Here is a 24,772-nt window from a genome sequence, read left to right as displayed (position 1 = left end):
GACAGGAACAGCATGTAAAGTTCCCAGAAATTTATGATATTGCCATATATATTGGCAGAAAGATAGGAAAAAGATGAAAAGTTAAAGGTCTGTATTTATTAACAAACAAGCGGAAACATAATTAGAATATAAGTTAGCAACTAATAATATAATAATAATTATAAAATAATATAATAATGAATAAATGTTTTCAAGTAACGGACAGCATGCAACTTAAAGGAACAAAAGTTGTTCAAAATGAATATGATCATAATTTTGAATCAACATCAAAATTCAGGGCCAAATAGCAAGTACCATCAAATTAGTTCTTTGTTTTTAATATCCGATGCCGATCTATAGATTTGGCCAATCTATTTTACGAGTAACGTGGATTCCAGCATATGGAAGAAAGAGAACTGTGGCAACTCTGAGGAGGTTTTTGCAAAATTGTACTTAATACATAACATAATATACAAGAAAACGGCAAGCACGTTATTATCATTAAACCAGACAAAGTATCGTTTGTACCAACTGTTTATAGAATATACGTACCAACAAGTATTTTCTTTTTTTTTGAATACTTTAAAATCTCCTTTCTACCAACAAAATTTACCTTGACTGAAAAATTAACAAAAGAATTAGCGCGATGAACTTTTTGCATATATCACTAAAAGTCCCCGTCACGTGCAAAAATATATTCAAGACGCCTAGCCTTTTGTGCTTGAATGCCATCGACTGGATCTGTTACATTTACGTGCAATTCAAACTAAATGAAATTAAAAGTTGTTACCAGGTCAAACATCAATGCATCGCCATGATACCATTACAATGTGTGTTCAAACGAAAATCAAACTCGTTTATAAATTTGATTTCACATGACTCGGTATATATAAAATGAAAAAATTGTTTCTATATAATATAAAAAGTTTACTTTACGTTTTCAGCCTTTCCCCTTTATATAGCAGTTAGATGTAGACGTAAACACAAATAGCAACACAAAAGCGCAATTTAGCAGAGGTATAACTTAATTTTATGAAAACTTATACCGACAATATTAGACCTGTAAATCCTGTAAGGCCTATAAAGAAGGATTTTTTATGCTTTAGGCTACACTTACTTCTCGAAAATATAAAATAGGATCAAAAGTAGGTCGGCTGCGGGCGCGGGGAACTTTTCGTATACATATATCTTCAAATTGCATATAAACTACTATAACGGCATGAACGTAGTACTGTTGAATATAAAACGATGATGGGAACGAAAGACAATGACGTATAACTTTATTCTTGAAGCTTTATATTCAGAATGTTCCATTCCGGGAAAATTGGAAAATATGATGTGCGATATGCGGGAACTTTGTTCATCACTTTATTAGCTTAAATGTTTTGAAAATGATTGGTATATTTCTTGACTTCTCTATTGTTTAGATATATATTCAACAAAATAAAAAAATACAGCAAACATTTACTTAAAATAATGTATAAGAGGAATAATACTTAATTTACAGTTAGAAATTATGGATAAAATTAATATTGGATAAAATGCACAAAATTAGTAATGTAAAGAGCTGTTAAATACTATGGTTTTGACCTTTATCTATTTAAAATACCAATTCTCCAATTCGTAACATTGAGTTAATTAATGTATACATTCGCTAATCATAGAACCCTTAAAATTACAATTGCGATATGAATTACTTTTTTTTGTTCATTTGAGAAAATCTACTGTCAAAGCTCATCAAACATTTATTTTGGTTCTACCTCGTCTTTTTCCAATTTCGATATTGGTTTTAACGGTTTAACACTGATCATTTTGAGGGATTTGAAGACAATGAATTATAGCATTTATATAGCGAAGCAACGACCTTTTCGACTTTGAATAAACTAAACTAATTCTTAACAAACTTTGTACGTTTAAAATTTTAACAATATATTCATAAATAAAGTATCTCAATAATTTGTTATGATCTAATGTAATAGAACTATCTGACGTCAATATGACGATTATGATTATGAAATAATTCTGTTCTTTTTGTATTACTTCAATTATAAACATTTCTTTATTAGATAATTAAATTTTTTAAAGTAATACAATATTTTCTTTTGATATGTTATTGCTTCTATTAGGTTATATTATAAAGTAAAGAAAACTACAATAAATTATAAATATAAACATAATTACTGTGTTTTAGCAATAGTAATTTTGATACTACAATATAAAATGCATATGGATCTGAATTCTTATTTGGGCAATTTTTAACTTGTCCCTCAAGCAGAAAGTACAAATTTCTACTCTACTCTTTCTATTCTAAGAAACCTTGTTGGTATGTGATGAAGGCCCTACAAATTGAGGAGTTCAGAATGGTTAATTGTTGGAATGGGCGATGTGTGACGTAGAATAAAGGTATTTATCTGTGTTGGTTTCCTGCCAACCAAACTTGATATCGTAGCTGATCATTATTCTTTCGTCAAATTAAAACATCTAGGAAAATAATTTTGGAATTTTTCACATTCTCTATTGTGTATTATATGTTGGAGCTAGGAACTGGTTGAGCTTTTTCATTCCATGGTTCCACTTACAAGTATATATAGTAATAAGATAATGAGATTTTAAGCCGCAGACAGTTGGGTGGAGGAAATGTAACATATTGTGCTTCTATAGGTTTTGAAGTAAAGACAGGAAGATAATTCATTTCTTGAAAAATAAATAGTACACGAACAGTTAGCCAAGCATGAATTGTCAGATAGAGTTTTGTGCTCAAATGATAAACTATTTAGCAATGTTGAACAACTATAAAGTGAGTGGAAAAAAACTAGATAAAAATTTTGTTAAAGGCCTATATGACATGCTGCCGAAGGAGCTCATTGAAGGTTATGAATAATATAGAAGAGAATCTACTCATCTCTATCTCCATATCACTGAAGTAAATGTTGAAATTATTGATCAGTCTTTTTATTTCCTTTTATTTTTATTTAAGTTTCTTTGCGAAGTGGGTATAAACCAGGTTAAAGATCACCAAAACTCTGTACATGGAAAGGCTATATGGCTCGCATACTCCGCATCTTGCTTATAAAATCAGCAAACTTGTTAATTTGACACGAATTGGGACTTAATAAAACAAGCTCAAATATGAGGATAGCGGAAGTACCAACTCACCTGTGAAATAATTTTTAATGATGTTATTGTATATGATATGATACAATTATTTAAAATAATCTTGGAGATCTTTCATAAATTCGAAGAATTTGTCGCAAAGTTACATAACTTAAGAAAACATGTTTCCAAACAATGTATAATTATTAATTTTAATTTGGTTAATATTTTATTAAATAATCAATATAAATTTTATTTAAAAACTACTAGTAGAGAAAATTCTCATTGCATTGATTTCTATAACATTGTTGATGAAAATATATAAAATTTTTGGAATATTATTGTATCATATTCAGTACCCCAAAATTGACGTGAAGTTCCAGGTATATCGAAATGTGTACTTATTTGCAATATTAAGCTTCATTATTTCATAACTTGTAAAATTAAGTTGCATAATTACATTTTAAATAATTATGATATTTTTATATTATATCACTTTTCTTTAATTCTTCTTTCTAATTAATCTACACAATAAAATAGTGAGAATATATAAAGCGGACATGTAAAACAATTTTAAACAATGGCAGAATAACCCCCATGGACCCTGAATAGTTTACCTAAGACCTGAGTCGTAAACGCTGGAGATGTCGTTGTTTATTCGGCATAAACACAACCCTTAGTTACTCGAGGACCGTGTCAACTGAGGTGGTTAAGGGATCACGAGAGGCTACGGTAAAATTATAATGTGGGTTAAATTATTTTAATACGTTTTGGAACTTTTAAAAACTTATTTTTAACATTATTTAACAGAATATTATTCTGATATACTTTTTGTAATAAATATTTATGCATGTTAATTTATATTTGACACTATCCTTTATTTTTTTCGTGATTTTATTATATACGTATGATGTTGGGGAAAAAGTAATTTCGGCCTTTCTTAATATATAGCTTTAAATTTCTAATAATTTCTAATAATATTTATTCAATGAAGCCACGTTGATAGATGACAGTCCATAGAACATTACATTACTTTAGAATCACGGGTAAGAAGCCTTTTAGTTGTCTAGTCCTGTTATTTTTCAGTGAGAATATACTGTTGTATCAGTTAGCGCTCGGTTTTCTAAATATTCTTATATGCCTTTTGTCTATCCATTATTATTTTTCTCTTTCGGTTCTTTAGTTGTTTTCTTTTGTCCTTGCTCTTCGCCAGGCATTGTTCAGTTTCCTCTATTATGCGAATTTCTCAGCGAATCTCAGTTTTGAGGGACACGTTTAAGGATAGGCTTGGTTGGCGCGGTGGTCAATGTTATAGAATGATTCTCCAACTTTCGCGTTAGTCATGGGTTCAAATCCTGCTCGGACATTGTAGTAAACTTATGTTTGTGACTGTTTATAATTGTGATTATCCTTAAGGCACGAGTTCAAGATCTGACAAGGAAAATAATCTTAGTCACGCCAGTAACCAGGCTGGGTAAAATATTTTCTGGGATGATCTCTCGTCTCGTCTGCGGTATTAGTCGGTAGACATAGAAGAAGACATGGATTAAAATCGCACACATATAATAGATATAAAATATATAAATAAATTCCCTTTAAAAACACAAAAGAAACTGTTTTTTTTTCTCCAATCCATTATCGGAGTAATTAATAATTGGGAAAGAACAATATGATATATTGTTTTCAATATCTTGCACTCAAAAATGTTCTTCATAAAGATAGTCTATATATCTATGTTTAAAAGGTTGAAACTAAGAATCACTTGTTTTGTGCATAGAATGAGCCCATTTATCGCAAGTTTTTGAGATATTTTCAACAACTAAAATTAATTTATTTAAATTTATTTATTAATATTTACTAAAAGGATATATTAATGATAAAATGTATCTTATACTAATAACTAATAAATTATATTAATTGTAACAATAATATATACAGAATTGAAAATTAAAACTACTGCAATTAAGTCGCTTTGTCTTTTCTACGTTAACTAGACTGCATTATCTGATTTCACTACCTAGCCTTTATTAATGCTGCCAGTGAAATAAAACCTTCATATTTTGTTAACATTAGAGGTGCTTTGAACAAGAAAACGCCCCGGCTTCGTGTCGGTAAGAAAGAGAAGGTGCAGACAGCTGAGTAAATAAAACTGCTAATAATTCATTATCGCAGCTATGCAGAAGCCTTCAGTTTAGAAATTGGTAACAAAACAAAATTTGTTTTTTTTTTATTCAGTCACGTTTCATCGCTTAACATAAATTTACAACGGTAAAAAAATACATTACGACAAATATTAATTTATACATTACGTAAATTATTGTTTACTTTTTGGTTTATATTAGAATTTAATTGATCAGTATCATTTTGTGCACGGCAAACAAGAGTCGTCACTTTTTTCCGTATAAGGAATAATTATAAAATATATAGGGCTATTTTAAATCCATGGGGGAAAATAAACATTATATTCAAATGAAACAATATCTTAGACTAATACAACGGAGATATCAATATAACTAACGAACAGCTACTTAAACAAATGGCAAAATAAACAGGTGACAGATCTGAAATCGAAATGGAAACTACCTGAGCAATCAATTTTCAATGATAAAAGTAAAATTAGGAAAGCACATGAAGACATATACTTCTAATGTTAGGAAATAACTAAATACAATGATACTGGCAGTTAATGTAACTGGCAGCTAATAGTATGGGTAATTAAACATACTGTTGGATAAAAGTACTGATAAATAATGGTATCAATATCAAGAAATCTGGAAATTCTCTTTGAAATAAGAAAAGGGGATAAAATAATAATAATGATCAATTTTAGATAAATAACTAGAGGACAATATATAAAAAATTACAAGAAGGTTTAATAAACAGTAATTCGGAATTCAAAAGAGAAAAATTGAATGCTCTGTGAAGCAACTTATAATTTGATCAAATTCAGGTTGGCAGCACTGAGCATTAAGTCTTTAATCAACTCTTATGATGTTCTAACTCTTGGAAATGCTAATATATGACAGTTGGTAATAAGTCATTCATGATTATTATTTCTGGTGCTCTCTTCGCAAAGGTGACAAAGCTCACAATTAAAAAGAAGCGGCAATCAAACCTTTAAAAAAGCATAAGTGACTCAAAAATAAAGAGGTCTAAAATATCAAATTACCAGATGGAGTCGAATCATAGATATTCGAAACGATTTTTAATTTACTTGACAGATATGTACCATATATTTTTGTCTGCGTTTTAAGAAAAAATATATCGAGAAAAATTAAACAAATACAACTAGGTTTTACAAATAAAAATTTCTATGGTTTTAAACATTTCATCATTCATAACTGGTTCGGAAATACAATCGGAAGTATTCTGGGGAGATCATAAATAGAGTTGTCATATATAATTTATGAAAATCCTTAAAATTCCAAGCCAATTTCTCCAATTTGGGGCGAAATATTTGCTTATTACCTACAAGTTCCGTTCAAAATTTTAAGAAGTGAAGCAACTCTCAACAGTTTAGATAATATTTATTTTGTATCTTTTCGTAATATGGAATAAAGTGTAATGTTATGAATTATAACGTTAAATTTTGTTCCATATTTTCTATCACCCAACTTCTTCATTCTTTACCTTCTTGTCATTAAAGACATTACAGTATGCATATTTAGTCAATGCGGACTCTTTTAAATTGTTTAAGGACAATATACAACGACAGTATCAGAGTAGTAAGGACAATTTTTATGTTATTGAAAAAACATTCTCACGCAGTATTTTAAAGGCGAATCACTTTACCCCAATATCATTTACCATGAATATTATCAATGTTCACCAATGTTATCTTCAGGAATTCATCTCGCGAATCCTCTCATTTTTGTGCTCTCACAGATTTATAATCCACCGGAAATTGCTTCAGCACTGATACCAGTGATTTAATTTGTAGCTGTTCATAATGGAACATGTCCATTTGTAGAGGTTCTGGATTGAAATCGCGTGGTAATATCAATGTAAATCCTCAACCTACATGACATCTTCCATAGAAACCTGCAATAACAGCACAATGTACACATTCACCATTTTTCAGATTTTCCATACTTTCTTCAGTCTTTAATCTAATATATATTTCTTTTTTTTTTTAAACAACGTTTTGCATATGTTTAAACGATTTTCAATGTCTCTCGGTTTCAATTCCTATGGCACAAAATATCCAAGCTTTTGAACCATTCCAATGTTTTCCGTGCGAGTGGAACAAGTTTTCTGTGTTTCTCCCAACAATTCTGCATATTCTTGCGTTTTTTACCCATCATCATTGAGTAATGTATTGAAATATTCGTCATCAAATTTGTTTGACTGCCCAGAACGCAAAACACAAATTTTAAAATATCGGAACCAGCATTCATTTATTGAAATCCATGGAGGTTTCCACAAGCTTCACACACTATTGAAGTGAATAACTAAAACCCGTTAATCCGATTTGCTCGGTACAAATGCAGACATCTTTAAAATACTGAAATATTTTTTTATTATTATTTCATACGTAACTTTGACGAAATGGCACATACTGAAAAGTAAGTCTTGTCTTAGTGGGTTTCAACATGTAATTGATTATTAAGGTACCCTATGCGCTTATATTACACAATAAAACCATGTATTGCAAATGTTTTAGTAATAGTAATAATTTTATAACATTAATAGTTTGAGCAAATTGGAAATGATATGTTCAATGAACAAAAATATATTTAATACTTTGCTGTGGGGAGAAAATGAATATGATGATTATCACTTGAGCTAAGCAGCTCATTTCTTGTAATAAAGACACTGTAGATTGACGATGACCACGATTCGTCGACTTTTTAATAACTTCGAAGGACAAATCTTTTTTCCGCGCTCAAAGTTAAAAGGGTTGTCAAAAATACAGCCGAAATATTGATTTTTTGTAGCCTTTTTTACGACTCTGTTAAAATAAAGCATGCATTTTTATGAAAAACGCTTACTCAAAGTCCTAATATTTTATATATATGTATAACACCAACAAAAAAGTAATACACCTTTTGCATACAAAAGTTTTAATACTATATTTTGGCGGCCGCCTTTTCATATTTACAACTCTAGATTTAACTTTCCGTTAAAGCCATAAAAAGAAAAGTTCCAACGGGATTATTTCTTTTTATATCAAAATACATTCACGTAGTAGTATCGTAAATGTTCTTACAAACATTTAACTCGGAGAAAAAAACGTAAATTTTTAAATTTTTATATATTGAGAACGTTTTATAATATAATATTTTACATTTTTTTTCTAATCTAGAAGAGTAAATAATTATTTTCCAACTTGGTTGGCGCATTGGTAAAGGTGACAGGTTAGTCACGTTAGTAACCAGGCTGGGTAAGACCGGCTGTCTTCTGGGATGATTTCTGCATTCGGTTCGTGTTTCGGGGCCCACGTTAAACAGTCCGGATAAACCCTCGTTGGTAAAAAGAAGACTTTAAAATATAAAAAGAAATATTTATTTATTATTAAATATTATCTCAATGATACTTTTAAAATTCACAATACATTAAAAACAATACTTGTTCAATGAGTAATATTATATAGTCTTAACTTAACGTGTACACTAATACTGTGCTATGCTTTTTCACCAGTATCTCGCTAGATTAGCTTGAAATGCGAGTCCTCTTGAATCGCCTTGTCCGATATTATTTACAATTTTATCGAGAAACTAGACTGCCTCAACATTAAAATGGTGAGGAGATATTATTAGTCCTAATTTTCTGAAGTACCATGGAGATTTAACAGCATCTATAATATTTTATTATGAACCCGCTTTATAATGTCCAGATTACTGAGTTTCTTACATTCTTCGAAATTTAATATCCAGATTTCAGTATCTTGCTGTATTAGAATACGACTTTTGGATATCATTTATTCTGACGGATATGTGTAGATTTCTGTTACCTATAAAATTGACGTGCTTGATCTCTCCGTTGCTTAGTTTAGTTGTTAATTTGTGATTGATATTTGCAAGTTCTTGCTCCTTCCTTGTAGTTTTATTTACAGCTGATGTAGCAATATTGTCAGCAAAATTAGCTATTGTACTATGTTACAACTCAGAAACATCATTGGTGTATATAATGCAAAAAGGCCTCAACACACTCTCCTACAGAACTTTCGCTCATGATTATCTATCGTTGAAAGCTCTATCCGAAATATAAGATTTTAAAAAGTTTGCAAACTGGCTGCCTAAAATATTGCTTAAGTCAAAATAAAGTCTAATCATATAATACAGTAGAATAATAATTAAATAATGATCACCAATAATTTTTCAAATTCAAATCAATCAATCAATCAAATAAAAAATGTGGGCTGTTAATATGTAACTGTTAACATGTTATAATAATACTTGTTCCATAATGAAACATCTTCCAAAAATACTATTATAAAAATTGTACCAACCTGACCTTGTAAACAAATGTTAATATATATTTATTATATTCAATATGTTGCCAATTTACCACAATATTACTAAGACACTATTCATATAGTTTCATTGAATTTACAGTGAATTACATTTTAGGATAATAATATTTAATCAAGATAATATTGACTTAATAAATTGAAATATTTTCTATTTTTCTGTGTGGGTATCAATCTGTGTTCCATTACCACTTATAATATAAAGTAATGAAGTTCAATAAATAAAAACGAACTGGTGCATTTGTCTAACAGGACGATGCATCAAATTGTGATACATATATATACTGCAGATCAATCAAAATGATTTATGATAATGGATTTTAAGTTCAGATGCAGTTCTGGAGTAGATTTTTGTGCCATAATAATATTTAATGCTTTAAAATAATATTTTAGAATGCTATAACCGAATATTATTTAAGAATAATATCGTAATGTAGATATAATTTTTAGCACAATTTTGATTCGATACTGTTTGGATCTTAAAAAATCGCCTGTTATCAAATTACAAACACTTTGGTGATTATTCTGTTAATAGAGATGTATTCTTGTAAATATGTATTCTTTCGTACAACTGGGAATTTTTTTGGTTTGAACAACTACTAATATAGCTCTGAAAGGATGATGCTACTTATGGTTCACTGTTATCAAATGTTATACATGAATAATTGTTAACATACTGTTTTCGGATATCTTCAAGACATCAGATGTTTAAAGTAATTTCACTTTATAATTCTTTGAAGTGATTTATTGACTTATATTATGTCTTCCAAAATATCCGCGAATTTTCATTTACCTGGTTGTAACACTGTATTTAAATTAAAATAAAGCTTGCAGTAAAAATTATAAAATATAGTCCTGGATACCACATCAATGGTTGGTGGAAGTATGGTAGAAGAACAAAAATGAGATACTTCGTCATAAATCTGATTTAATAATGATAACATTGTTTGATTCACTGGTAAAAATGTTGTGGTGCTCTTCACGATATAGTTCGCATCACAGAGCCATATGGTTCAAGAATTAATGAAGAACACATCAAAGAATTAACAATTGACCGATTTTTTGATTTATAAATTGTTCTGAGATGTACGGTATTATAAATGAAGTTTAATATGGTATTAGAACTGAAGTTACTCCTATAAGATGGAAGAATAAGTTGCATGGTAGAAGAAAAAATCCATATGCGAAGAGTATTTTTATTTTAAATATGTTCACCGAACGGAAGACGAATTAATTCCTCATAGGCCTTTGTAGTGGAAGGTGCGTTTTAAATACAAGGCGCTGTTCCGAAGAAGACGTGAATAAATATAATAGAAAATCATTAAAACTGCCTGAGACCAGAACGCTTATCGCTGATTGTCAACTCTGACGAGATTTGGTGAAGGATACTCGAACTCCTGTGGAACCAATTGCATATATTGCAATAATATATATTGGTTGGTAGAAGAAGATGATGATGATAATGACACGCCAGAACGATTCAGAAGGTCGGAGTTCTTAATATTGGTCTAATAATTGTGTTTAATTTAACTCTTCTGTTGGATATATATTATTAATTTAATAATATATTATTAGTGGCTGTTGTCGACTAACTTACAGTTTGTCTCTACAATCACTTAAAACTAGGTACCTATCTTGGAAGACCTTTACTTAGTCTCTAATAAAATAATAAATGTTACTATCACTTCTCAGTATTTTGACTATATAGTACACTTCACTGCATAACTACAAAAGATCTCTCGGTTTAGTCATCTTGAGTCTGCGTCCTAGTTCAGCATTATCCAACAATTACAGCACTTCGGTGTTTTCATGGGAGTGGAATTTTCCTTTATGTCTTGCTGTGAAATTCTTATATGTTTAGATTTTTTTCCAAATAGCTAATGCATTTTTGATATATTAAATCTAGTTTCGTTCTTTTCTTTTTAATATGCTCCTTTCAATGAAGTTTTGCATCAACATTCACCCCAAGTGCTTAGCATGGTTACTGGATAGGATTACTTATTTTTATTGGTATATGAATGGTTTAGTTGTAGGTGAATTCAACATTTACTGATTTATTTACTTGATTTTTATTTTCATTATTTGGGCTCACTTAATTTTATTAATGAATGCGTATTGTAGTTTTCTGGTTAGTTCTTCGCTATTGTATATATATATATATATATATATATATATATATATATATATATATATATATATATATATATGGAGTAGATAAAAAACAGGATTTAAAACACTATCTTAAGTAATATCGGCCTTTAATTCTTTCATTTAAACACAGGGGTATTAATGTATAGCTTCGGAAAATTTGTTGGAGTTTATGCATGAATCCCTCGTACCAGGCTTTATCAAAGGCTTGGACTGAGTACAAGAATATAAATGAGCTGACTTTCTTTCGCTTTGTGCTGCGTTATGTATGACAATTGTTTATTTAATAATATTTTTGATTTTACAGTAAAATCTTAATTTGGTAGAATGATACCAAAATTCCCCTCTTTTCTCTCTATTATTATCTACGAAATTATTTTTAAATATTTAAATTAATTTATATTATTAACTTTTGAATTTGTAGAATTTATTCATGAATTTACAATTTGTTTGGTTGCAGCTGAACTCTGCGTACATGTATATAACTTCATTCATATTAAAATTACTTCTAGATTGAAACTTTGCTTACAACATATCCATAAATAAAACGAGAACAAACGCTTACGGAATTCAATTCCTCCAGAAGCCGCCGTATTATTTCGTATGTACGAGTGTTCTTTCGCGTCGCCGTCTCCACCAGATGCACGTTGCAATTATGACAATGCAGCGGGGCGCGACTCCAATCCCGAGACGCGGCGAACATGGCGAATTGCGAGCGGTCCCGTCGAAGTTCCAAGGGATATTCCCGCTTTATTACAGGGCTTTAAGTAACAATTCTGATTCGCGTTAATTAGTAGGCAGAAAACGGTGTGTAATTCGATTTCGGAGGCCACGTCGCCGGGATCCTCGGAAGGAGGGATAATTGAACGAAATTATTTTTCGTTAAAAGCCTGATGCATCCAACGTTGGACGTTACGGTAATGTTATTGAATCCCCGCCATTTGCGTAATAACATTTTCAATACAGGCATTAATTCTTATTATATAATTATTTCATATTAAAAATAATATATTTTTTAGTTTATTTGTTTATTTATATCTGATCATAGTTATATATTTTTTTATTTTATATATCTTTTGAAATAAAAACACATGTATAGTAAACATAAGCTAGGCGAGTACAGGATTATTATTATACACTAAACAAGTTCACGTGGTTTGGTAATCTTCTGATTTATTGCGTGTTGTCCAGTAGCTGCAATGCTTCCACGTTGCTTTAATTTAGCAAACTTATCTCATGCTTTAGAGCGAAATCTCGGATCACTTCGTTTATCTATTTGATTTCGAGGTTAATACCAATTTATCGTAGAATGCGTTGGATTACTATTTGGTTTGATGCTTTAGTACAACCCCATATTTGCAACCCGTAGATCCAAATTGACTTTATGATTGACTTATTAATCAATCTCTTTGATTTTAGGTCAAATTGGGAGTATCTTCCGATTAACCAGCTTTGAGCTGCTTGACTTTGAGTCTAATCTATATCATGATAATCATCGAGTCTATAGAGTCTATATAGGTCTATCGAGATATATTTTGAAGTATTTAAGTGATTCTGCTTGATCATCCGTCAATGGATGTAATTAGTTTCTTGTCATTTCGCCACAACGCAACATTAACATAGACAGATTTGGAGATATTAAGCCATATTTTCCAGTCTTAGACAGAGATGCATCTTTTGTCATGATAACTGTGTCGTCGGAGAATGTTCAAAGTATGTTACTGTTCCTTTTGTTGTTGGGATATCAGTTGAATAGAGCAGATATAGGAGTGGTCCCAAGACACGAATGCCTTTGCAACAATCTTAATTTGAGAGATGCCTTTCGAAATGTAAAAGTCCAATAGGTCTGGCATTTTATTACTATCGATTTGTCAGTAGGTGAGTTCACTTCCTGAGTAATTCGTTTCCTTTTCCAGGAGTTACTAATCGTGAACCCCAAGCTGTATGTTAAACATTAAATTCTCCACCAATAATAAACCTTGTGCTTAATTTTAAAAATAAATCTCTGTACTCTTGGTGTGTTCTTTTATATTTTATTGGACAATATAAAACTACTATGTTTATTTCAGCGCCATTCTCTTCTATGTTAAATACCATAGCTTGTATTTCTTCTTTGTTTATCTTGTAATGTTGTCCAATATGCGTCATAACCCCGTAATGTATTGTTTTTATAATAATAAGTCTCCGACATGAGAGCTATATTTATGTTATTTGTTCTGACAAAATGTTTTAGTTCCCGAGATGGCGGATTTAGCTCATTTGCTTTCCAGTTATAATTCTTAGTAATTTATTATTTATTTCTGTTTTTCTTTAACTTGTTTTAACATTTTTATAATTTTTCTACCCTGTTTGCTAACTGGTTCAAATTTTGTTGTATTTCAGTTTGAATTTCACTGTGAAATCACATCATGTCGACGATGGTTGGCTCGCTGTTTACACTTTCCGTTTTTATAAATGGTGCTACACAGCCTTTATAAATGACAGGGTGTCATTTTCTATGCTGTTGCGTTGCTTTTTAAATTGATTTGTGTGATTTTTCCTGCACACTTCACTCGTCTAGGTTCTAGTTTAGATTTCGAAATCACCACTCAACAATCGACGAAGAAAATAAGTAATTTAATTAAGTAAGTAAGTGTTTTTGAGATACTAATTAACTACAGCTACAGTATTAAAATAATTATTAGCTACAGCGAAAATATTGTTATCAGATGGAATCTGATTATTTTCATAAGGAAATTGCGAGTCTTGCATGAAGGGGTATTCTTAATATTTAAACCTGTTTTGGCTAAAATCCTCCATGGTAGTGTCATGGGAGCACTTCTGTATCTACTTTACACCGCTGTTATCCCAATAACTATAGAAACAGTTCTTCGAACATTCGCCGACGACTTAGTTATTATGGCAAAAAATCTCTACTCAAGGCTATAGAAAAAGTACAAGTAACAGCTAATAAGATCTACAATTGTACTAGAGATCGCAATAACTCCAGATCTGTCCGTGTTAATTTTGTGTTACAGCGAAATGACAAAAAAGCTTAAATAGATAAATACCTCGGCATCCATATTGATTGTAGTTTAAGTTGGAAATATCACATTAGGCAAAAATCAGAGCAGATGACGTTCAAAAACAAGTAATTGTATTGGTTATTCTTAATATACACTCAGTTTGACACAACATTAAAGATGTTGGTTTATCAGTCAACTACGGGGTTCTACTAAAATATCAACTAGTAATTCAACTGTAGCAACGAACTACGAAAGATCTACTATTAATTAACTATTGTAACGCAATCAATGAAGCTGCACTATAACCTGGAAATTAAAGGGATTTATAATGTTTTGCAAGTTTTCGTTTAAAAGCATGAAATAAGGTTACTAATCCACAGTAGTGTGGAAACACTACAGCTTCTCTATTATACAGGAAATTAGAAGTTTGAAGCAAACTAAACCACACGAACTTTTATAGTGTATGGTGTTACTTTTAACTTTAGCTTAAGTAGTTTGATTTTATTTTAATTTGGGAAATACATACGCTTTGCGTTTATTCCATACTCGTCTTACTGGTGCATTGGTACAAGAACAGTAGTAATACATTAATGTACAAATTAAAATTACACAATTTAGATATGTTCTAAAGTAAGATGTAATTAATAATAGTTAGAAATAAACTAAGAACCACGAGTTAAAAGGAAAAATTTTAAAATTATTAAAGACTTAAATCAAAATTAGCAAGAAAGATTAAGAACTAGATTAAGAACTACACCTATTTATTACAATAAAAATGTATTTTATTGTTCCAGATCAAAATGCAATACACTGTCTCCCAGACCATCGTTCGATTCTTCATCACTTTCTTCGTTTTAACATTAGTTGCTGCTAATGCCAAGCCACCTCACTTTGCCGAAAATAGCGCAGTAAGTGTAACAGGATATTTGAATGATGTAGTAAACTGATGATGGATTATTTTCAGGTTTATAGTGATCAAGAATCCACTGGAAATAATTTGATTGATACCGGTCTCAGGCCATGGCAATTAGAATTACTTGCTCAGAGAATGGCTGAACTAAATCAACTTGGGTAAGTATATATTTTCCGCTATTGCTAAAAGTTACCTGTTTTAAATGCCCTCTGGGTTAATATTATAGCATATGGCCTGCAAAAGCTTTAGAATTCTTTGAAAACTATTGGTGGAACTAATACATACAAAAACAAATAAGAGGATACATTAAAACGTTCATAATTTTATAATTTTGAAGTAAACAAACACCATTCACTCTTTAATAGGAAACATTCTTACAATAATATCATACAATTTATGAGAAAGTAAGGAAGTGAGACTATTGATCAACAGTTTAATAGCTCCTTTTTTATATAATAAATTTAAAATTATTAATTAAAATTTTGAAGTAATAGAGAAGAGAGCAACATGTAAACATTCAAGACTTTGTGGGCTTTCGTTTATTTCGGTCTGGAAAAAATATGCTGCAACATATATGTTGTATAGCTCTTGATAGAAGGATTTAAAAATTGAGATAACCCATTTTCTGTTAAATAAAAATTAAATACGATTGTTAAATAATAATAATGATCTCTTTTGGTATTGACTGAAAATCACCATTGGGAACTGCTTTATCTCCATATGACTTGATTATAATATGATAGATTGAACAACTATCAGCGACATGTTACATTTACTGCCTGTTAATGACGACCTTCTGAAATTGATTTTTGATAAACTTGTTATTAATTTATTACTTGCTCGCTTTGCGTACTTTTTGGAAAAACTCCTGTTTCAAAATCTAATTGTAAATTGTAACTCCAGACCCTCATCACCTTCATAAATGCTTCTGTTTTTTAAATTTCGGCATTTCTCAAATTTAATTCCAGAAATATTCGGAGCTGCAATCGATAGAGGTCGTGAGAATCGAATCATTTAGTATTTTAGGCATAGCGCATATAAGACATACATAATTTTATTAAAATTAATCTAGAGTCAATTCAAAATAGCAGTGAAACGTCGCAATGTTGCCGGAGCTACTCTGAGTTTTAGTACATTTAGGTACTGACATATAACAAAACTTTAATATAAATAAAATAATTGAACAAATATTCTATTAAATATAATTTATTTTAACATTATCATCAAATACATTTATTATCGAAGGACTTAAAACTACAATTAATTTTACAGCCACAATAATTTCTAGATTTATATTACAGTTGTTTTATTATATACACATTGAGCTTTTTTTAACACTAGTATCGGTAGGGTTCTAGACGCGCTTTTATATGTGGTGGTATTTCCCGAAGGCCTAATCCACTTAATTAACAATTGTATATCTGAGTAATGTATTTTACCTTCATTAGAAAGCATATGTATGTTTTACGCTTAGTTCTTTTTTCTTTCGATGCAATGTATCCTTGTAAAGTAATTATGTTATATTATATTTTTCTTTAGTTTGTTCTGTTACTGTCTGTATACATCTTTCTTGATAAAACTACATTTAATCACTGCATTCTCCTTAATTCATTTGCCATATCTGCAAAACACTTAGTGTTATTTCTCTACTCGTACATGTTAAGCAAACGTTCATGTATATTCTGAACAATAACACACATGCTCATAAAACTTTCACACTCTGTAATACAATTCCCTACAATTAAAGTATATTAATTTTATACTGACCTTTGGTGGTTTCCTCTTTCATCACCCTGTCTTGGTAATCGTCAGCGTTGAATCATAAACCAATATGCATAAAGTATTATTCAATCGCAATCACTTTCAGAAATACTAGTCAAGTTAATAACCAAGCTGTTTATTTCCAATCTATTATAAACTTGCTCAAGATTCTACCATTTGTCAATTTCTTCTTCAATGTGTTTGATCGAGCTTATACAAACCAAAGGTGTAATTTTCGACAGTGCCTCTTTCCATAAATCCAGACAGTTCCGGTTTGAATATCCTCCTCAAACTGAATATCTATTATAATAATTCTTTGCAATACCCCTTATCAACTCAATTGTATTAAAAAGGCAGTAATAGGAAGGATGATATAATACTCTGTGGCCATAACATTTATTAATCTGATCTAATATGTATCTTTTCTCAGGTTTAATTCTAAAGAGGTAAAATACATAAAATGCAATTAAATATTTCATTTATATTTAACAAGTAATAATTTGAAATAGTTCATTCTTTAAAATAATTTCCTCGGAACATATGTTATCTTTAAGCCATTCCTTAATTGCAGCCTTTGTTGATGAACTTGTTAGGAATTTCTCCACCCGTGTACTATATGGTGGATATGGTGCATTGTACATAACAATAAATACAGAACAACGCAACTAAACAAATAACAATACCTAATGGTTCCTCCAAGTTCTTTAAAAGCTGACTTTCAAACTACTGCAAAGACAAATTATGGCTCATTTCTTCATGGTAGTTACCCTTGGACTTATAGAAACATTAATTCTGCACCAGGAATTAAACCCTTCCTGTTTCCCGCATGAAGAACCATATGTGTGCAATGAATAAATATTATGACTAATAAAACCTAATCGATAGTTATTCTATGGTTTACCTTTATCCATGAACCTTTGTTGTCTTTATACTATATTTAGTCCTATCTTACCAGGAGTAACCCAATGTACCATTCTGAAATATTCATGGCTCTTTTAAATATATAAATTTATATAATTCTTCCTTGACTTTGTTCCTTTAAAAGCAATCTCTGTAAGTTCCATTAAACCCTTTCGTTGGTTATATTTATACCACTTAAATCCTATATTATCCAACAATGTATGAACGGATGTTCTACATCTCTCTAATAGCTGTATATCTTTTGGATCTTTGTATATACTTTCCAGACTAACAATTTTCTATGAAATAATTGTATTAAATTTTGTTTCGATTGAAAAAACTACTTACTGTTTTATACATTTCGTATATTTGACCTCTGAAACACCAAACACCTTCTTTTTGGCGAATTTAAGGTTATATTGTTTTTAATTTTTTGAGATATTTTAGTAACCGTGTCCGTACTAATATAGAGTGCAGCTGCAAGGTGTAAAAATATATTTTCAATAAAACCCGGGGCGATTTAAAATTTATTAAAACAAAGCGTTAAAACAAAGTTTGTCGGTATATAACCCGTAATTATAATAATTTTAAGAGTTTTCAGAAGTTTGGCAAACGGACAACTTTTGCAGGTTCATTTCGTTATATATTCGAACTCCTTTAACAGCATTCTATCTCTTTTTAAATAGATTAAAATGACAGGGATAATATTGTCTGACTGTGAAACTAATTTACAACTTATACATATATTGACACTCGTGTCAGTGCTATTTTGAATTGACTATATATAAAAATTACTGCATTTGTAAAATATAACTACTAGTTTTCTGTTGATAGTTATATGAAGAATAAAAAATAGAACAAAACTGATAAAATTATAACAATCAAATACAAATGTTTAAAAATAATGTTTAAAACATATAGAATAAAATCAGTTGCTTCCATGAAATATAGTGCTTTCTCTTTTGTTTAGGCAACTCAACAGTATGGCCGGACAGGAATATGGAACCTTTGATCGAGCTTTGAGAAGCGGTAATGAAATTAAGCGCCAGAGCCGTTACCGCCTTTGCTACTTCAATCCCGTGTCCTGCTTCAGGAAATAAGCTCCGTCGGCCTGTCGATGACATTGCTCTATCACCTATTTATAAAAACCAACCAAAACATTAACAAACACAAAAATAAATATTTTCTCATGTATCTTCAAGTATTTGTTCGGATAACTGTAACAAACAACGCTGTAACGGGACATTTATACAGGGTGTTTCGGAAACGATGGTAATACATTATATTTTCATTAAAAACGTAATCTAATAGTGGAATAGGATGTTCTCGAAAAGCCCTGTATATTTATGCTAAACGTAATATTAAGGAGGTAATTGGTGTCATTGTTCTGTATTTATTTTAAAATTCTTGGATTTTTAAATCATATATTTCGATGTACTGCAGTGAACTATTACTGGAGAATTTTAATCTTATCTTACATCCCTACAGTGTATTGTTAAGGAAAAATCAATAAAATTATATGTATGATAGTTTAGTGTTTGATTTTTTATTATTCGTAAATTTATTATGTCTTTGTTTCCTCGTGAAACAATCTTATCACTGTTTTAGTTTATCTCACACTTATTAGAAAAATACTACCGATCAGTTACTAGCCGACACAGTGTTAACGAATTTTGTCCACCGGTAATAATTACTTTATTATTTCATAAAGAAATATATGAAGGAAAGAAAATAAAAAAGATTTATTTTAAAATGTATTAAAATACAACCACTCAGACTGTCTCATCTCCTTACCCTGTCATTAAAAATGGCAGGTTGAACGATCATCGTTGACCATTGATTGACACCGAGGTATCTATCAAAGTCGTTCCTCACGCTCAAGAAATGAAACTGTGTCTCATCCTCATGGTTGCGACAACTCTACTTTTGGGCAGAGAGATTGCGAAGATATACTACAGAAATGATCCTGTGAAGTATGATCTTGATTAAATTTCCGAAATTTTCCTCTTTCGTACTCTACCGTATCGAACACAGTGGGCTACAGGTAAATAAAAGCGCCATCTATGCTGTATATACGTTTATAAATAAAGGTTCATGAGAATTATACCTACCTGTCACCGGTTATTAACTTAGTTTAGCAAAATATTCAGGGCTTTGATAATTGAATGACCCGCAATTTTTTTGCTTTGATACTAGTATCAAAAACAAAATAATGAAAACATAATATATATAAAAATAAATAATTTTAGAACAGTTAATGAAAAATGTTAATCATATATTAAGTACTACAGATGTTATTTTGTGAACCTCTTAGCTATATTGATGTTTACACAGTCTCATTGCACTCCTTTAGACCTATATACAAAATAGTAATATTAAAATTTACTAACGATTAAAACGATATCAGTAGTAAAAGGAAATAAAATAGATAAAATGAATAAGAATGCAGATGACTGACCAAAATACCAATATATAGCGATGAATAATTGGTTAAATAAAAATGCCTAACCAGCAAGGTCATCAGTTTAGTTTTACTATATTCCTTGATTCGTAAGATGTTGAAGTAAGCGTAAGATAGTGAAGAGAAGCCAAAATTTTCAAGTTATAAGCTTAATTTTTGATGATCAAATGTTAATCAAAATTACACTAAAATTATTTAACTGTAGATTTTATTGTAATATATACGACATCGATGTAAAACATTAAGAATGAAATGGCAGAAAAACCGTAAAATATAATAAGGTAATGGATTAGACTCTCACAAGGAGTTAAAAAATTTTAATTTTTAAAGCACATATTTCGACGTACCGCAGTTTACTATTTCTGGAAGATTTTTAGTATTATATTACATTCCTACAGTGTATTTTTAATGAAGAATCAATAAAATTATATGTATGATATTTCAGTATTTGATTTTGTGATGGTTCCTAGGTCTGTAATATATATGTTTCTTTGTAAAACAACAATAACAATGTTATAGTTCCAGTCATTTATTGGAATGCAGTTCTGTTCAAACGACCGAGGGGTGCAGACGTACCTTTCAGAACGCTCGATTGTAAAAAAAAAGTCTAGTTACTACTGGTGTTATAAAAGTGCCAGTGATAAAAAGTGAAAACTTAGTCTCAACTATTGTAGGGTGAGAACGTGATTTAAAACGTAAACATTTGAACGTCAAATTTAAAATTTATTTTTTATGAGCAAGACTGTACCTTCTAGGAATTTTCTTTCCTATTTTCGGAACAGTAAACGAGCAAGTAAAATATGACGCGTGCACAAAAAAAATTAATTAAACCTTTAATAACTATTAAGTGATCTGTACGGTTAATATCAATACATAATGGCTAATCCACAACACCTTTCTGTCGATTTACCAATTGAATCCACAACAAAAAAAAACAACCAACAACAATTCCCAGACCACCACCAGTAACAATACGTAGTAATTACACAATAAAAACAATCGAATCTGAAAAAATTGAAGATTCAAATGTTTGACAACACTACAAAGTGTTAATAAGAGAATTGGACAATAGAAGGACACAATACCATACTTTTTGACCAAAGTCCGAAAAAACGTTTAAATTCATCATAAAAGGGCTACGTCAACAGTTAAACAGCAATTAAAACAAACACAATTAAAACAGCCCTAGTTGAACATGTCCACGAAGTTGTAAGTATACACAATATCAAACATAATGCAACAAAGAAGCCACTGCCTATGTTTTATATTAATTTGAAACCAAAAAAACAAAAACATGTTTATAATATTAATTATTTGGATCATAATGTCATTTTATGTGAACCATCATACACAAAAAGAATCATGCCACAAAGCGCCAAGCATATGGGCATACCAAAATATATCGCAAGTTATGTGCCCAAGTATGAAATGCCCAGGAGAGCATGTGACCATCCTGTAAATTCTAGAGGATGCTTAATCCATAAAGCATTGCAACAAAAATTTGATCCAGCACTGAGAGAAAAAGAAACTTACAGCCACCAAGACAGCCCATACTATTTAAATCGCCTAAAGCACCAATACAACATCCGCATATATCATAGGCACACGCAGTAACCAACAGTGATATACCCAACCTAATACGCAGACAAAGCCAGTCGCCACTGAACCTGTAAGTACTATTAGGAAATTAAAGGAAATTATGAGTAAACTTATGGAGCAAATGAGTATAATGCAATGAGTATATATAATACTCACCGTCGTCGTTTCCAAGCTAGCCTAATGATTGATAGCCATTACAGCAAATACAAAAGAGCCATACCAGAGAGCTTAAAATGTTCTTATATGAACAAAATATTGATATCCCTAATAGCAGTTAGTTACGGATTCCGAAATACAAGCTGTATCACACAAAAAAACACTCAGAGTGATAAAGCACATGGAGGAACATCTGCAATTATCCGTAATAACATAACACACTGTGAAAGAGAGAATTTCAGCAAGGAATATTTTCAAGCCACCAGTGTAACCGCTAAAGAAGTGCACGGGCAATTAACAATGTATACTATCTCTTGTCCACCTAAATACAATAACAAGGCATTACAATTCCACGGTTTTTTAACACGCTGGGTAATATATTCATTGACAAAGGAGACTACAATACAAAACATGTAATTATGGGGTTCTAGATTAATAAAAGCAAAAGGCGGAGAATTAGTTAAAGCAATGAAGGCACATAACTTACAGCATATCTCTACTGGTGAGCTAACATATTGGCCGTCAGATAGAAATAGAATTACCGATACCATAGAGTTTTGTGTTACAAAAAATATTGATACCAAAACATCTGATCACTCAACAGTTATTATAACAATTAACTCAAATATTCTCAACAAAACAAAAGCACATTCTTTGCAAAACACCAAAACTGACAGGCTATTATTTAGGGAGAAATTAGACAGTTTAATATTTCTAAATTTACCTCTCAAAATAGAAAGAGATACAGAAATAGCAGCAAAAATTTTAAAAAAATCTATACAAGAGGCCGCATGGTACGCAACACTTAATAGCGCGACATATCAAAAGGATGATTATATTTAATCTACAATTAAACAAAAAATTGCCGAAAAGAGGAAACTGCGAAAAGCCTGGCGACAAATCAAAACAGAAGAAAACAACAGAAAATTCAACAAGGCCACAAAAGAGCTGAAAGGGCTAATAAATAAGGAACGGTATCAATGAATTCAAAACTATTTAGAAAACACCTATTCACGCAACGGAATATTCTCTCTGGAAAGTAACATAAAAAGGCAAAAACATCAGCATAATCCACCCATTAAAATTGACAACGATACCTGAGTTAAGAATGATAAAGATACAGGGGAAGTTTTCTCTAAACATTTAAAAATTGTTATAAGCCGTAACCGTCTGAAATTTCCACAACAGAAGCAAATAACATAGTAGACTTTCTCAACACTCCGTTTCGAATGGATCTGCCACATGAGAAATTTACTGTTAAAGAAGTAAAACAAACAATACATAAAGAAATTAATTCTAAAAATGCTCCTGGATTTGACCTAATACAAATATTTTAAATTCTCTTAAAGAGCAACCACTCAGACTGTCTCATCTCCCATACCCTGTCATTAAAATGACAGGTTGAACGATCATCGTTGACCAATGATTGGCACCGAGGTATCTATCAAAGTCGTCCCTCACGCTCAGGAAATGAAACTGTGTCTCATCCTCATGGTTGCGATAACTCTACTTTTGGGTAGAGAGATTGCGAAGATATACTACAGAAATGATCCTGTGAAGTATGATCTTGATTCAATTTCCGAAATTTTCGTCTTTTGAGCTCCATCGTATTGAATACGGTAGGCCATTGGCAAATAGAGGCGCCATCTATATTGTAAAAAAGTTTTTTAATTACAGGTTATCGGGTTCATGGGAGTTATACCTACCTGTTATTGGTGATTAAAACGGTTCAACAATATCTGAGAAGTTTTGCTTATTGAATGACCCGCAATAAATTGTATTAATATAAAGATTATTTGAAAAATTAACACATAATATAACATTATATAAAAGTAGACAATAATATACCGATTGGAGGAAACTATTAGTAATACTTTAAGTACTAGAGTCTTGTTTTGCAACTGTCTTAGATCTATTGTGCTTTAGTCTTTTCCAGTACCAGTGCAGTGCGCAAGACCAATATATAAATAGACCCTTTTTAAGACCAATATATAAAACAGTAACATTAATATTAATAATTAAAAGACCATTAATACTGAATGTAAATTAGACCGATAATACAGAATAAGACTGAAGATACTAGGCTAGTATACCAATATGTAAGGACAAATAGGAGGACAATTTAAATAATGTTAAGACGGAAATAAAAAGAATATCAATATATAGGGACAAATAAAAGTACATCCTAACAAGAAATTAAAACATAAAACAAAAATAATATTTTTTCTAATGAAAGTTATATTCAGGCATAATAAGAGCAAACTGAGGTTCTCAACACTATGTAT

General features: G+C 30.6%; 1 protein-coding gene and 2 non-coding genes across 3 annotated transcripts in view; 1 reads left to right on the top strand and 2 right to left on the bottom strand.

Moving 5' to 3' along the window:
- The window catches only part of AstC (Allatostatin C), an 81,519-nt gene extending 62,000 nt beyond the window's left edge, over positions 1–19,519 (top strand). Inside the window, exons 2-4 of the mRNA XM_076402245.1 lie at positions 15,492–15,605; positions 15,662–15,768; positions 19,242–19,519. Of these exons, the coding sequence (XP_076258360.1) occupies positions 15,492–15,605; positions 15,662–15,768; positions 19,242–19,371 (351 nt within the window). The 3' untranslated portion in view covers positions 19,372–19,519. The remainder of the gene's footprint in view (positions 1–15,491; positions 15,606–15,661; positions 15,769–19,241) is intronic.
- Positions 19,520–20,038: 519 nt separating this feature from the next.
- Positions 20,039–20,254, bottom strand: LOC143189355 (small nucleolar RNA U3). The gene has a single exon (XR_013003817.1). It is a non-coding gene; the product is annotated as a small nucleolar RNA U3 (small nucleolar RNA).
- A 3,586-nt stretch (positions 20,255–23,840) lies between these two features.
- On the bottom strand, positions 23,841–24,056 carry LOC143189350 (small nucleolar RNA U3). The gene has a single exon (XR_013003813.1). It is a non-coding gene; the product is annotated as a small nucleolar RNA U3 (small nucleolar RNA).
- Positions 24,057–24,772: the final 716 nt, after the last annotated feature.

Source organism: Rhynchophorus ferrugineus, unplaced genomic scaffold, assembly GCF_030347505.1.
Source record: "Rhynchophorus ferrugineus isolate W39M unplaced genomic scaffold, kcgeb_rfMv2 rfM1, whole genome shotgun sequence".
NCBI classification, from domain to species: Eukaryota; Metazoa; Arthropoda; class Insecta; order Coleoptera; family Curculionidae; genus Rhynchophorus; species Rhynchophorus ferrugineus.
This window is presented reverse-complemented; position numbering and strand designations above follow the sequence as displayed.